The sequence below is a fragment of the Patiria miniata genome, unplaced genomic scaffold, assembly GCF_015706575.1.
Source record: "Patiria miniata isolate m_02_andy unplaced genomic scaffold, ASM1570657v1 HiC_scaffold_18, whole genome shotgun sequence".
NCBI classification, from domain to species: domain Eukaryota; kingdom Metazoa; phylum Echinodermata; class Asteroidea; order Valvatida; family Asterinidae; genus Patiria; species Patiria miniata.
In genome coordinates this window covers 5687086-5700492 of record NW_024037056.1, presented here as the reverse complement: position 1 = coordinate 5700492, position 13407 = coordinate 5687086, and the positions used below count along the sequence as shown (strand labels likewise).

General features: G+C 39.2%; 1 protein-coding gene across 1 annotated transcript; it reads right to left on the bottom strand.

The window, feature by feature from the left end:
- Nucleotides 1-2856: 2856 nt before the first annotated feature.
- On the bottom strand, nt 2857-4235 carry LOC119724396 (somatostatin receptor type 2-like). The gene has a single exon (XM_038195427.1). The coding sequence runs from the start codon at nt 4182-4184 to the stop codon at nt 3111-3113; it is 1074 nt and encodes a 357-aa protein (XP_038051355.1). The 5' UTR covers nt 4185-4235; the 3' UTR covers nt 2857-3110.
- Between the last annotated feature and the right edge of the window lie 9172 nt (nt 4236-13407).

The following is a 13407-nucleotide window of genomic DNA, read 5'->3' as shown; positions in this document are numbered from 1 at the left end:
GACGCGTGGTATACTGCATGTGCGCAGTCTGAACTATTAAATTTAGCAAGATCGACAATACAGAAGATTACGCTTAAATATTTTTATATTTTGCACACAATAAGAAAACTTTATTAACATTTTTTTCAGATTAAGATCACAATGGCCAAAGATCGACACCAACTTATAAAACTGACACAGTTACATTAATTACTTTTTTATTCTAATGTAAATAAAATAACACAATTAAAAACCCATACTTATGACACAACACATAAGAAATATACCCTGAACTATTCAAGAACAGGCAAGTTATCTACCTAATTTATGCACCTAGTGTTAACTTCTCATTTTAGCCCAAAACGTGTTCTAATTATATAAAAACCGGCAACATGATGTCATTTTTAATTGAAAGCGCCAATGCCGGTAATAGCACCCCGTCCAATTTCTGGAAATTGTTTAATCCTTAACCGACTCAAAACTCTGAACGTAGGCAAATACGGATTGAGTCCAAAAGAAAGTGATCTGGATTGATGATTTTTCCCCTTTCAAAAACAATTGAATTTGATACAGCAATGGAGCATGTTCTTCCACTCCTGTGAAAAAAAAGAATGGCTGAAATTGATCCATGCTATCAGAAGTTATGCATTGTAACTCATTTATACAGTTAGTCTGAGTATTACAACGGAGCCATCTCCGTAACCAACGTCTGACATAATTTATTTGAGCAATGCAAATCTTATGCGAACCCGCGCGCCAGCCAATCGGAGTCGACTTGTGAATTGTGACGTCATTTTGATCATCAATGTGGACTAGGCTGTTGATTTGTCAATTTGGCTGCCATGGGTTTGTAATACCCCGGTAACCGAAGCCCCGATATTGCAGGCGCCCTCTGAATGGTCAAAATCTCGAGGTCCAGACATCGACCGAGTGTCATGTTTTGCATAATTAATCGCCGAATCTGCTGTGCAAGGGGATAGTCCATAGACAATTTGTACAGCTACCTATGGAATCATAAATACGTTGAAGCTGTTCAGCTGAGTGAGAACCAGAGATTACACACAGGCATTGATATAAAAATGAGATTGTAATACTTTGAGTCAAAACTGAATCAAATTTGGTACTAGTTAGAAAACTTTGGGGGGGGGGGGCTCGTTTTTTGGTCAATTTTCCGGGGACAGACACATTCAAAATATCAAAGCCCGCTTTCAGATAACTTTTGTCAAGAGTGCATTTTATTGACGGCACGGCATTTGGTCAATTGTTGGTCAAATATTTTTGGTCAATTTTGGAGGACAGAGGTCCATTAACAGCGGTCACCCCCACACCCGGTCATTATCACGCAGTGAAGACCGGATCCTCACACTGTTATTCCCATTAATAAATACCTTTTTAACGAAATAAACAGTTAAAATGCTCCAATTTGGTGACTTTCTTTCGGCGATATTTCCAGACTTTTTTGTGTTCATGTTCATGGGCCATATTTTAGCTTAACAGCTATAACGACGTAAACTCAACAGAAACTGCTGCCGTAGCGAAACAAATTACAACAATGTTTTCATATCTTTGCCTGATGGAGGAAGCTGAAATCTCGTTTACACATTCCTTGTGTCCGGAATTACAAAGATGCTTGGTTTAGGAAAGGTAAATATGTCGGTGGGTGAAGTGTTCAAAGAAAATAAATCGTAGATCTACGCTCTCGTCGTAAACATCCTCAGTACTATACTGCACTGCTGTACGATGTCGTTTCAAAACTTCCTTACGCGCGCGCACGCACGCATCCCTAGCAACTGTAGGGCGTACGCGCGCGTCAGTCTCACGCGATGGGGGTTGAGCGCATGTGCAGTGCTCTATTGTTACAAGCTACCGCAGGACAGTTACTATATTTTGACCAATCATTGGCTTGCATGGGGCTGAACGGGGCTGGATCAATGCTGATTCAGGGGCCATTTATTCGCTTGATCTTTGAAGCCGGTCCATTATCACCGTTAATGACCGGCCACGTGATCGAGTCTCGACCAATCAGAAACCATCAACTCTCCAAGGTATTTATTAATATCTTATTAAAATGGAGCGAGTCACATATCTTTTTAAGATTTTTTTTCTAACTTGTCACATTGTTTTGGACTCACTCTGTACATAAGATTTGAAATAACCTTTTGAAGTGCACTTCTTTCTGGTGCTTTACATAATTATAATGGCTAATACAATTTTTTTAATTAGTATTGACAGATGTAACAGACTAGTCTTAAACGTCCCTTGAGTTTATGCAATATGGTTTTCCCCCTTTTTTACGGCTTTTTCGCCGGGGTCAATATTATATTGACATAGTAAAAATTCTAAAAATATATGGTTTTCCCCTTCTTTACGGCTTTTTTGGCCGGCGTCAATATTATATGGACATAGTAAAAATTCTGCTCTATCTTAATCAACATGGTAGGCCATGGCGGTATTCGGGCGCTTAATTTTGGCCGTAATCGGAATTAATTATGACGATTTCATTCAGCATAATTATGCTTTAATACTGTAATTATGCTTTTATATTTCATCACAGTGCATCCAGAATCCAACATTTTCCGGGGCCTTAAAGCGGGCCCCTGGCCCCGTAACCCCACGCCGTAGGGGCTCGGAAAATAAAACAAAACATACACGAAGGTATTTACTAAATGCGAGAAAGCAGCCTTGCAACAATAATATTTACATGCGATGTCATGCATAATGATACAATTTTTCAGAATTAAATGGAACAAAAAAATTAGATATAAAGAAATACAGGGTTCACCAGGGTACAGTTCAACGTTTAAGAGCAACAGTATATTCTAAACAAAATAATGAAATAAATTGTCTTTATAATTTCAAAATCCTTTTGGTAAAAAAGTCAAATGAAAGTGGCCAGGAATCGCCTCAGATTGCACCGTACCACAGAGCATCCATATTCCAAATTAAGTCCGTCCTTTAGAAATTCAAGCACCCCCTGGCAAAAGTTTGTTCCAGCGGCAGTGTCTTGGGGTCTATAGTGTGGGGAAATGTTTTTTTTAATGTCAATATTTAAAAACATGGGGTGGAGTATAGGGGCTGGCAAATGATCCCCATTAACTCTGATTCAGCCGTTTGACTAAAACTCTTCTAGCTCAGGGGGCAGTTGTAGAGTAAATTGTGTTCAAGCCAATGCCGTTGGTGTCAGTCGAATCCTCTTGCTGTATCTGTGTTTTCACGCAGGAACAGAGCGTGGCCTTCATGGCTCGACGGAACTTCTTCAACCTGATGGCGTAGACCACGGGATTCACCACCGAGTTCATGACGGTCAGGGTCCGGAAGACCTCCCAGAACCCCAAGCGCGCGTCCACGGGCAACTCGAAGAACAAAAAGACGTTGCCCAGCTCTGAGGGCAGCAGGAGGAGAATAAAGAGCGTGGTGATGATGAGGAGGCATTGGACAACTCGGCGGCTCGCCTCGCGCAGCGCAGCCCTCTGCTGTCCCATCATGCCCTCTTGGCACTCCGAGTTCGCCGCCGCCTGACGGATGGTTTTGAGGATCTTGTAGTAAGCCCAGACCAGGAATATTAGGGGGGCCACAAAGCTGATGACGAAGGATTTCAGGAACATCAACTTGGCGAACCAGACCGGGCCAAGACCTGGGAAGATGCACTCTCCGGAGTCGTTCACGTAGAACCTGATCAGGAACTCAGTCTCCAGGAGAAAACCAAGGGCCCAGGCCGAGACGGCCAGCATCAGGCCCCGTTTCTTGGTGAAGGATCGAGCGTATGCAATTGGATGCACGATGGCAAAATACCTCTCGAAAGTCACTACCACTAAATTGAACGCAGAGGCGAAGAACGCAGACCAGAACAGATGCAGACTCCAGAACAACCTGCAGAAAATCTCGCCGAAGAAGCCCTGCGGGATGTCCACTTGAATTGGGCGGCCCTCGACAACGAATAAGATGCTGCAGATGAAGAACAAGCAGCAGAGGAAATCAGACATGGCCAAACTCACGATCAGATAGTGGGTGATGTCGTGGAAAGATCTTGTCTTGCGCACTGTCAGCACGACGATGGTGTTACCCATTAGACCGATGATGCCGAGGATCAAGTTGATCACGACTGAGAACGTGTGGACGGCATTGGGCGTTTGTTGATCGACAACAGAAGTGTTTGATGATGCAGTTGATGTGAGGAAGTCCACTGAAGCTGATGTGTTTTCCATGATTTTCAGTTGACAGTAGTATTTAAATTCGGTGAGTTATACAGCACAATCAGTATCTGGAAAGCAACAAGAACGATTTGACAAAGTGCAATTACTTTCTTATTAAAGCGCAAATCCAGAGAACGATTTGAACAGCAACAGATGTTTCATCATTTTTCAAGTTCGGTTCAAATGCAACCACAAAGAAGACAGTAAAATTAAACGCGCGGTAGAGACGGGAAAAGGGGCCGGGATGGGCAGTTTTGAGTCTGATGAACAGGACAAAGTAGATTTTCCAAGCCACTATATACAGGGTGGTGCAAAAAGAAGGAAACCCACTTTTGACAGGAAATTTAACCTATACGTACTTAACTTATTTCAAATGTTTTTATCCCCCTGGCTGTAAGCCGGAGAGGGATATTGCGATAGTATATTCCTTCTGTAAAATTATGTCTGTCGGTGTGTTACATACATACATACTAGCACGTTTGTTTATGGTGTAAATCGAGGATTTTCTCAGTGTTCCTCTTCCCTTTTCCTGTGTTTATACTTTAACTTTTTCGCAACAGCTTAGTGGTTTTGTACACGTTTTCGAACCCAGGAGTCCTCGATTCGGTTTCTGACCTCGATTCATCGATTATGTTGCACGTTTGTGTCCTCGATTTACACCATAAACACGCGCTAGTCTGTGTGTTATGTTTTGGTTAGGTTAACTCAGTTAACTCGGAACTTGAAATTTGGTTTGTGGGTTGTTCTTGGCAGTCTTAAGAAGCGTGTCGCTTTTGGGGCCGACAGGTCAAAGGTCAAGGTCAATATTGCTAAAACAATAGAAATATTGTCAGCACGAATGCTTGAGAAATACTTTACTTATAGCAACCTCAAATTTGGTTTGTGGGTTGCTCTTGGTATGTAAACAAACTCTACGTCATTGGCGAAAGCTGCTAAGCAGGCCTATACATTCAAAAACAACCAAGTCGTCAGACCCCAGACTTTTGGAGAAAATGCACGATGTAGTAAATGAGTCCCGCTAGTTTCGTTTTGTGCACTGAGTAATTCCCATAGCAAGGCTTGTCAGCGCCGAGCACAGCTGGCTCTCTATATGTCGGTAAAAACGTACCTTAAAATGGGAAATTGTATACAAACTCTACATCATTCGAAAGCTGCTAAGCAGGTCTATACAACATGCACAAATAACCAAGTCTTCAGACCCAAGAATTTTGGAGAAAATGCAAGATGTAGTAACTGAATCCCGCTACGGTTTCGTTTTGTGCAGAAACTCCCACAGCAAGGCCTGTTAGCGACGACAACGACTGACTCTCTATATCTCGGTCCAAAGGTAGGCTACCTTTTAATTTAAAAATTGTATACAAACTCTACGTCATTGGTTTCGTTTTGTTCACTGAGTAATTCCCATAGCAAGGCTTGTCAGCGCCGAGCACAGCTGGCTCTCTATATGTCGGTAAAAACGTACCTTAAAATGGGAAATTGTATACAAACTCTACATCATTCGAAAGCTGCTAAGCAGGCCTATACAACATGCACAAATAACCAAGTCTTCAGACCTAAGACTTTTGGAGAAAATGCAAGATGTAGTAACTGAATCCCGCTACGGTTTCGTTTTGTGCAGTAACTCCCACAGAAAGGCCTGTCAGCGACGAGAACGACTGGCTCTCTATATCTCGGTCCAAAGGTACCTTTTAATTTAGAAATTGTATACAAACTCTACGTCATTTGAAAACTGCTAAGCAGGCCTACAACATTCAAAAATAATCAAGTCTTCCGACCCAAGACTTTTGCAGAAAATGCAAGGTGTAGTAACCGAGTCCCGCTAATTTCGTTTTGTGCAGTAACTCCCATAGCAAAGCATGTCAGCGCCCAGCATAACCTCTTCTTACATCTCGGTCAAAAGGTACCTTACAATGGGAAATTGTACACTCTAAAAATTAATTTGTCATTTTGACTAAAAAAAATTGTCCAGTGATATGTCTCGTACGACTTACCTAAATTAGTCACAGAGTATTGATGACTAATGACTATATCAGTCAAGAGTCAGACTCAGACTAGAAAATATAGTCATATGACAAGAAAAGAAACCTGCTTGATACGACTAATCTGTAGTCAAGCGACTTGCGCGATTTGTAACTGAATTTCTGACTAATCACACTTTAGTCCAGACAATATCCACTGAATTAGCACTTTTTTGTGTCCGTTCTAGTGTCCTTAATGGTACACCATAATGTGTACATCTCCGGGTCACAATGGGGTCACAGCTGACTTGTATCTCACTCGCTTTTTTTTAAACACATCAACGGCGGGAAAATAACAAACTTCATTAGTCAGAAGGAATATATGACTAATTTTGACAAGTATTCGATCTTTCTTCAGAGACATTGACTGCGCGTCATTTGTCAAAACCACCACCGATGGCTAATTTAGATTAGTCAATGACTTTCTCATACACGTAACTAATGTACATTAGTCAAAATGACAACTTATTTTAGTCATCACTGACGGCAAATTAGTCTTCCATAACAAATAATTAGTCATTCAGCAATTACTAAACAAAGTTATTCATTTTGACAAACAAAGAGGCTTCAATGACGAATATTAATTTTTAGAGTGTATACAAATTTACTCTTCGTCTGCTAAGCAGGCCCAAAATACTGTTGTCCACGTGTAAGTTTAGTGTAGTGGGTTTTTTTGTCTTCAAATCAAGCTCCGAAACTCAGTCAAGTGAGTGGAATAAAACCATCCGTGGACAAACATCAATATTTTGATAACTTAAATTGAATTTTTGTAATAATGCTAAACAAGTAGGTGAAAATTGCTGTCAAAAGTGGGTTTCCTTCTTTTTGCACAACCCTGTATATATACTCCCTGACCGTAGTACCAACCTTATTTAAAAATTAATTCTTTGCGCAATTGTTTGATAGTTGGAAATTAATATTTTCGTCAAACTCCCATTCTTTCTCAACAACGTCACTCTATACAAAAGGTTTTCTTACCGCACTTCCTCTTTGGATTATTTAGAGCACGCACTCCAGACGAAATCCTCCACTCAGGCGCGTAATCTATTTTCCCCGTCCCAATTTTGCTTCTTTCAGCGTCTCGATTTTCCTGTTAAAATCATCCCTCATTCTAGCCCGGTGCAATCTTCCACTCTGTACCCCCTGGTTACGCAACTGCCTCATCAACTCTGCTATCTCAGCTGTATGTGCGGGTTTCGGTAGCGTTCTTTCGTTTTGGACGGTTAGTCATGACGGTTCGTCATGACGGCTCGTCATGACCGTTGTCCTGTCCAATCATATTCCTCGCTGAAACGAAGGGGCGTGATCAATAAAACTTGGCCAATCAACTGGCTCCTCTGTACGGTAACCTTTGCCATTCGTATTACAGACTTTAGAATGGAACAACAATGCAACAACAATGGGAATTGAAAGCAAGCCCAGTTGCTCACTTTGAATGAGATTAGTACGGGAGTTTCAAAAGGGGTACGAGGTCATAGGCTCTACATTTTATTTACCACGCAATGTTTAAAGTTCTAAAAGAAAAGGAGCAGAAAGAAACCTCTTTCATGCAGGGACTGTCTTGACAATGAAAATGTGAGTTTTTTATGATGCCTAATATGCCTAATATGCATAAAATATATACATAATCATTGTAGAAATGGCTTTAATGCATTCGTTGACCCTAAGAACGTGGGTTTAGACACCTCATTTGACACGATTGGACACATTCCTGCGGAGATATAGATTGAAGTTAAATTTGTGATAATGGCGGATGCTAATTTGCATATTTTGCATAAAATACATAAATTAGTCATTGAAAATGGCTTTAATGATTTTGTTTACCCCCAAACATGGTCTGGGCACCTCGATTGATATGTTTGGATGAAATCCTGGACGAAATCCTGTAGAGATATATAGAAAACTTGTATTTTTCCTTATGGCGGAAGCTGATTTGCATTATTGTTTTTAAAAAAAATGCTCAAGGATGCCAAGGTGGCACCCGTCGGAATATACAAGGTCCAAATGACAAGAAAATGCAAAAACATTTTGTGCGGAGCCTAATTCACGGTCCACCTCCAAATTGGGGTTTGACACCCGGACTAAATGGATGTCTGCAGGGGTGTCAATGGGGGTGGGGTGGGCAAATGTCGCCCCCCCCCCCCCCCCCCGCCCACCCAAAAACAAAATGATCAATTGAGAATATGCTAGAGAGAGTACAAGGATTTGAAAGATTTGAACTAGCCGATAATTTCTACATTGCTAATTGCCTGTCCATATATTTTCAAATACATACTAGCCTATTTTGAAATAGGCTAGGCCTACTTCTTATTTTCATGCAGGTATTTTTACCCACCCGTCTCGAACTTTTGCGACCAAAAAAACGTTTGAAACGAAAGCAAAGGCGTGAAATTGAACTTGAACAAAATTTCGTCGTACGTCTGCGCGTATGGTTCCTCAACGTATCTGTTATCTTAACATTAGTATCCGGTTCAAAGAAACCAGACTAATTTAGAGGATACATTCTACTGCGCTTGCGTCGTCGTATCCAAGAAAGTTTGGTCACGTGACAAAAAGTTCCACTTTTCGCAAAGGACTCTGGGAAGTCAGAAACAGGTGCATAGACTATTAAATTTAGCAAGATCGACGATACAAAAGATTACAATTAAAAAATTGTATATATATTTTGCACACAATAAGAATTAACACTTTATTAACGTTTTTTCAGATTTAGATTACAATGGACTAAGATCGACACCGAGTTTTTAAATTTTCTAAACCGACATTGTTACATTTTTTTTTTAATTTTCTAATAAACAAATAACACAATTAAAACCTACACAATATTGTGACACGACACATAAGAAATATACCCTGTACTATTCAAGAACAGACAAGTTATATACCTATTTTATATATGCACCTATAGCCTTCTCGTTTCAGCCCAAAACGTGTTCCCACATAGACCAAAAAACGGCAACATGTCATTTTTTATTAAATTCGCTAGACTTCGAAACCGGTAATAACACCCCGTCCACTTTCAGGAAATTGTTTGATCCTTCACTGGCTCAATACTCCGAACGTAGCCAAATACAGGTTGAGGCTAAGAGAAAGTGACTTGGATTGATGCCTTTTCCCCCTTAAAACTGAGCAATTAAATTTGATACACCAATGGAGTGCGTATCAAACCGAAACGAGTAAGTAAGTTCTTCCACTCGTGTGAAAAGAATGGCTGAAATGGACCGATCCAGTAAGCACCGCCCCATGGTGTTCTGACCAATCACAACCGTCATCTATGTCCGACGTGCGTGCACTAAAGTCCGACATGCGTGCACGCGGGTATGATGCGCGCGGAAGGAAAATGCAGCGTGGCATTAGAGAGGAGCGCGTGCTAATTTGCCCAAGTGCGCACTGGGCGGAGCTTACTGGATCGGTCCATTGATCCATGCTATACAGAAATTATGCATGTAAATAATTTTTATAGCTACGAAAGCCCATTAGCGCCACTGCAAGTATATATGTTACAGATTGTGTAATTCGTTATTACGGATTATTAATTCGTTATTACGGATTACTAATTCGTTATAACGGATTATTTAATTCGTTATTACGGATTACTAATTCGTTATAACGGATTATTTAATTCGTTATTACGGATTATTAATTCGTTATTACGGATTATTAATTCGTTATTACGAATTAGGTCTGATGTTCTCACACGTGGAGAGCACTTGACCAGGGGCCTGTGTATATAGGGCCGCTAGGCGGCGCTATCTTTGCATACAACGTTTGCACTCCTGTGCCATACTTGCCGAGTATGACTCAGAACGTATGAGTAATTCGTAATAACGAATTAATAATCCGTAATAACGAATTAAATAATCCGTAATAACGAATTAGTAATCCGTTATAACGAATTAGTAATCCGTAATAACGAATTAATAATCCGTAATAACGAATTAAATAATCCGTTATAACGAATTAGTAATCCGTAATAACGAATTAAATAATCCGTAATAACGAATTAGTAATCCGTAATAACGAATTAATAATCCGTAATAACGAATTAGTAATCCGTAATAACGAATTAATAATCCGTAATAACGAATTAAATAATCCGTTATAACGAATTAGTAATCCGTAATAACGAATTAAATAATCCGTAATAACGAATTAATAATCCGTTATAACGAATTAGTAATCCGTAATAACGAATTAATAATCCGTAATAACGAATTAAATAATCCGTTATAACGAATTAGTAATCCGTAATAACGAATTAAATAATCCGTAATAACGAATTAATAATCCGTTATAACGAATTAGTAATCCGTAATAACGAATTAATAATCCGTAATAACGAATTAAATAATCCGCAACATATATACTTGCAGTGGCGCTAATGGGCTTTCGTATATAGCTGTCCATGGAATGATAAATGTTTTGAAGCTGTTCAGTCGAGTGAGAACCAGAGATTACACACTGCCATTTAATTAAAAATCAGATTTGAATACTTTGAATCAAGACTGAATCATTATTTTTACTGTCAGATTTTGTGCTTTGTGTTTGAGGAACAAATCATGTCTTTTTCCTCCCTAGATTGTGTTGGTAATTTGTGTCTGTCTTTGTAAGTTTTCGTTCTTTCATGGAGGTAGGGAAAAAACATGGTTCATTATATTATGTGCGTATCGGTAAATATCAGTGGTGAACAGCTGAATTTTGTGGTATTTCCATAAAACAATAAAGATAACTTGTGATTACAGTCTACAAATTACGTGAACTTTTACGTGTTACTAGTCAAGGACATGCTAGGCCTACTGCTTTTATTAAAAAGAGTGAGCCACATCTTTGTTTTCTATAGTTTTTCTAGCTCGTCACTTTTTTACTCACTACACATAAGATAATTGCTCTAACCTTTAGGTATGTGCATTTCTTTCTGGCGCTGTACGTAATGGCTAATCCAAAAATTAAATTAGTATCGAGAGATTTCAATTTGGAGTTTGACCGTGACTGAGTCGCGAACGTCAATTGAGCTTATGCAACACATGGTTTTTCTTTCCCTTTTTTTCTTCTGTTTTTATGTTGTTGTTTTTCTGGTCAATATTATATGGCATTGGGCCTAATGACATTCTGCTCTAACTTAATGAAATAATCGTGGTAGGCCATGCTGGTATTCGGACGCTAACGTCAGCGAATGATGGTGTCAGCATTTTGTGCCGTAATCGTTGCTATTGGGCACGGAATAATGGAGATTTTAAAACCATACTGTTTTATGGTTTGTTTGTCTTTTATTATGGGCATTATACAATTAGGCTGCTCTGAGCTAACGAAAAAGTCATGCTTTGCGGCTGCAGTACACGAAATATTACTTCTCTGTAAACAATCACTCAAAGCATTCAATACTAATATTCTAGTCCATTTTCTTATTTTTCCTCACCATAACTGATTTCCTTAATATATTAAGAAAATCAGTTTATTGCGAGGAAAAATCAGAGAGTGGACTAGAATATTTGTAATAAATGCTTTGTGTGATCTATTTAAAAAATAGCCTTCTGAGGTGATCCAATGAAGAATTTCAATTGGGAAAATCGAACGCTCCTTTGATCACACCTTTACATGACCCAGTGTCAAAGCACAGATTCTGCTTATTTTCCGAGATATGTCTGATTAATTAAAACAAAATATGCAAATATCTCAATTATTAAATCATTTTATCATCTGATCAAATCATTCTTCATTTTGCACATGGGTTATGATTGAAACAAATCGGTCATTTTTGGACTAACATCACTTTCAACTCGATACATGAAATCATGGCGTCACCCAGTTGTATGCACATACATTCAGGATACACAACAACAATGGCTAACTTGTGCGTAAGGCCATAGATGAGTCGATCGGCTGTAGATCACAGTCATGATCGTCTAGCCAGCAAAACTACACTGGGAGCGAAAGTACAATATTTCCCGCTAGGTTATCATAATTACACAAGGTGAGTTAAAAATAAATAAAAAACGAAACCCAAATGTCGGGACCATTGTTTTAGTCAAGCTCTGCGTGTAGCACTTTCAAAATCAAGGCTATGAAAGCCCAAAGATTTCTTTTAGTACAAGAATCATTCAAATCACTAATGTACTTTTCAAGTTACGGAATTTTAGACACAACCACCGTTTCACAAGAAGGTAAGTGTTCTTTCAGCAAAACGAAAACAAATCACATAGGGATGTCTGTAAATTGTTTTCATTTTGCTGAAAGAACGCACACCTTTTATTTGTGATCTGTGGACAGAACTTTAAAACGGTAGTTGTGTTTAAAATTCCGTAACTTGAAAAGTACAAAAGTGATTTAAATGATTTTTGAACTAAAAGAAAGCTTATGAATTGGGCTTTTTATCCTAGATTTTGAAAGTGCTACATGCAGAACTTCACTAAAACAATAGTCCCGACAGTTGGATTTCGCTTTTTTTTTCTCCCCCTGTACAACAACAAGTGTTCAACGTGTTGTCAAAATTGGTCGCACGTGAATTATGAAGAAACTCATTTGTACATGTATGTGATTGTGATCACGTAGGAATAGCAAACAGTGCTTGCAACTCAATGTCTTCAACGATATATCCTCGTTTCCATAGCACCGCATCATTTGAGAGAGATCGAGCCGGCGTTTAAAGGACCAAAGTGCGTAAATTGATGGACATCACGCTCCTGGATAAGAGTCTGTCGGTTGTCATCGTCTTTATCGCAAATAAAGGCTCATTTTTATAAAGGAAATCCGGAAATGTTCATACTGCAGGGCTTTTCCCGCAAGTAGAATCAAGGAAATACAAATTACTACGCGGAGAGATTGTTGACATAGAGGTACAATGATTTATCGCAGTTCACGTTTTATCGCAGATCGTGCATCGGCAAGGATGGCCTTTTATCATCATGATGGATCGAATGTCATGCACTTTATACGCGCGCAGCAAGAATATGTTTTATAAATGCAAATAATTTATTGTGGTAAAATTTGATATTTGAAAAAAAAAAATTAAGGTCCCATTTCTTTGCGGAAACAGAATTCTTGCTGAAATAGTGGTAATGTTGATTTGAAGTTTTAACAAAAAATAGTCGGCACCTGTGCCCATGTACTACGGCATGGACATTGCTGAAAGTGGAGGGGCGGGGCAAGGGGCAAGGGTGGGGGCAAGCTGTTCATTGCAGATATTATTCCATGTTACATTTTTGTTTACAAATTGGATA

What these genes read in the sequence shown, in the direction of transcription:
- LOC119724396 (XM_038195427.1), bottom strand. Translation starts at nt 4,184, where the DNA reads ATGGAAAACACATCAGCTTCAGTGGACTTCCTCACATCAACTGCATCA.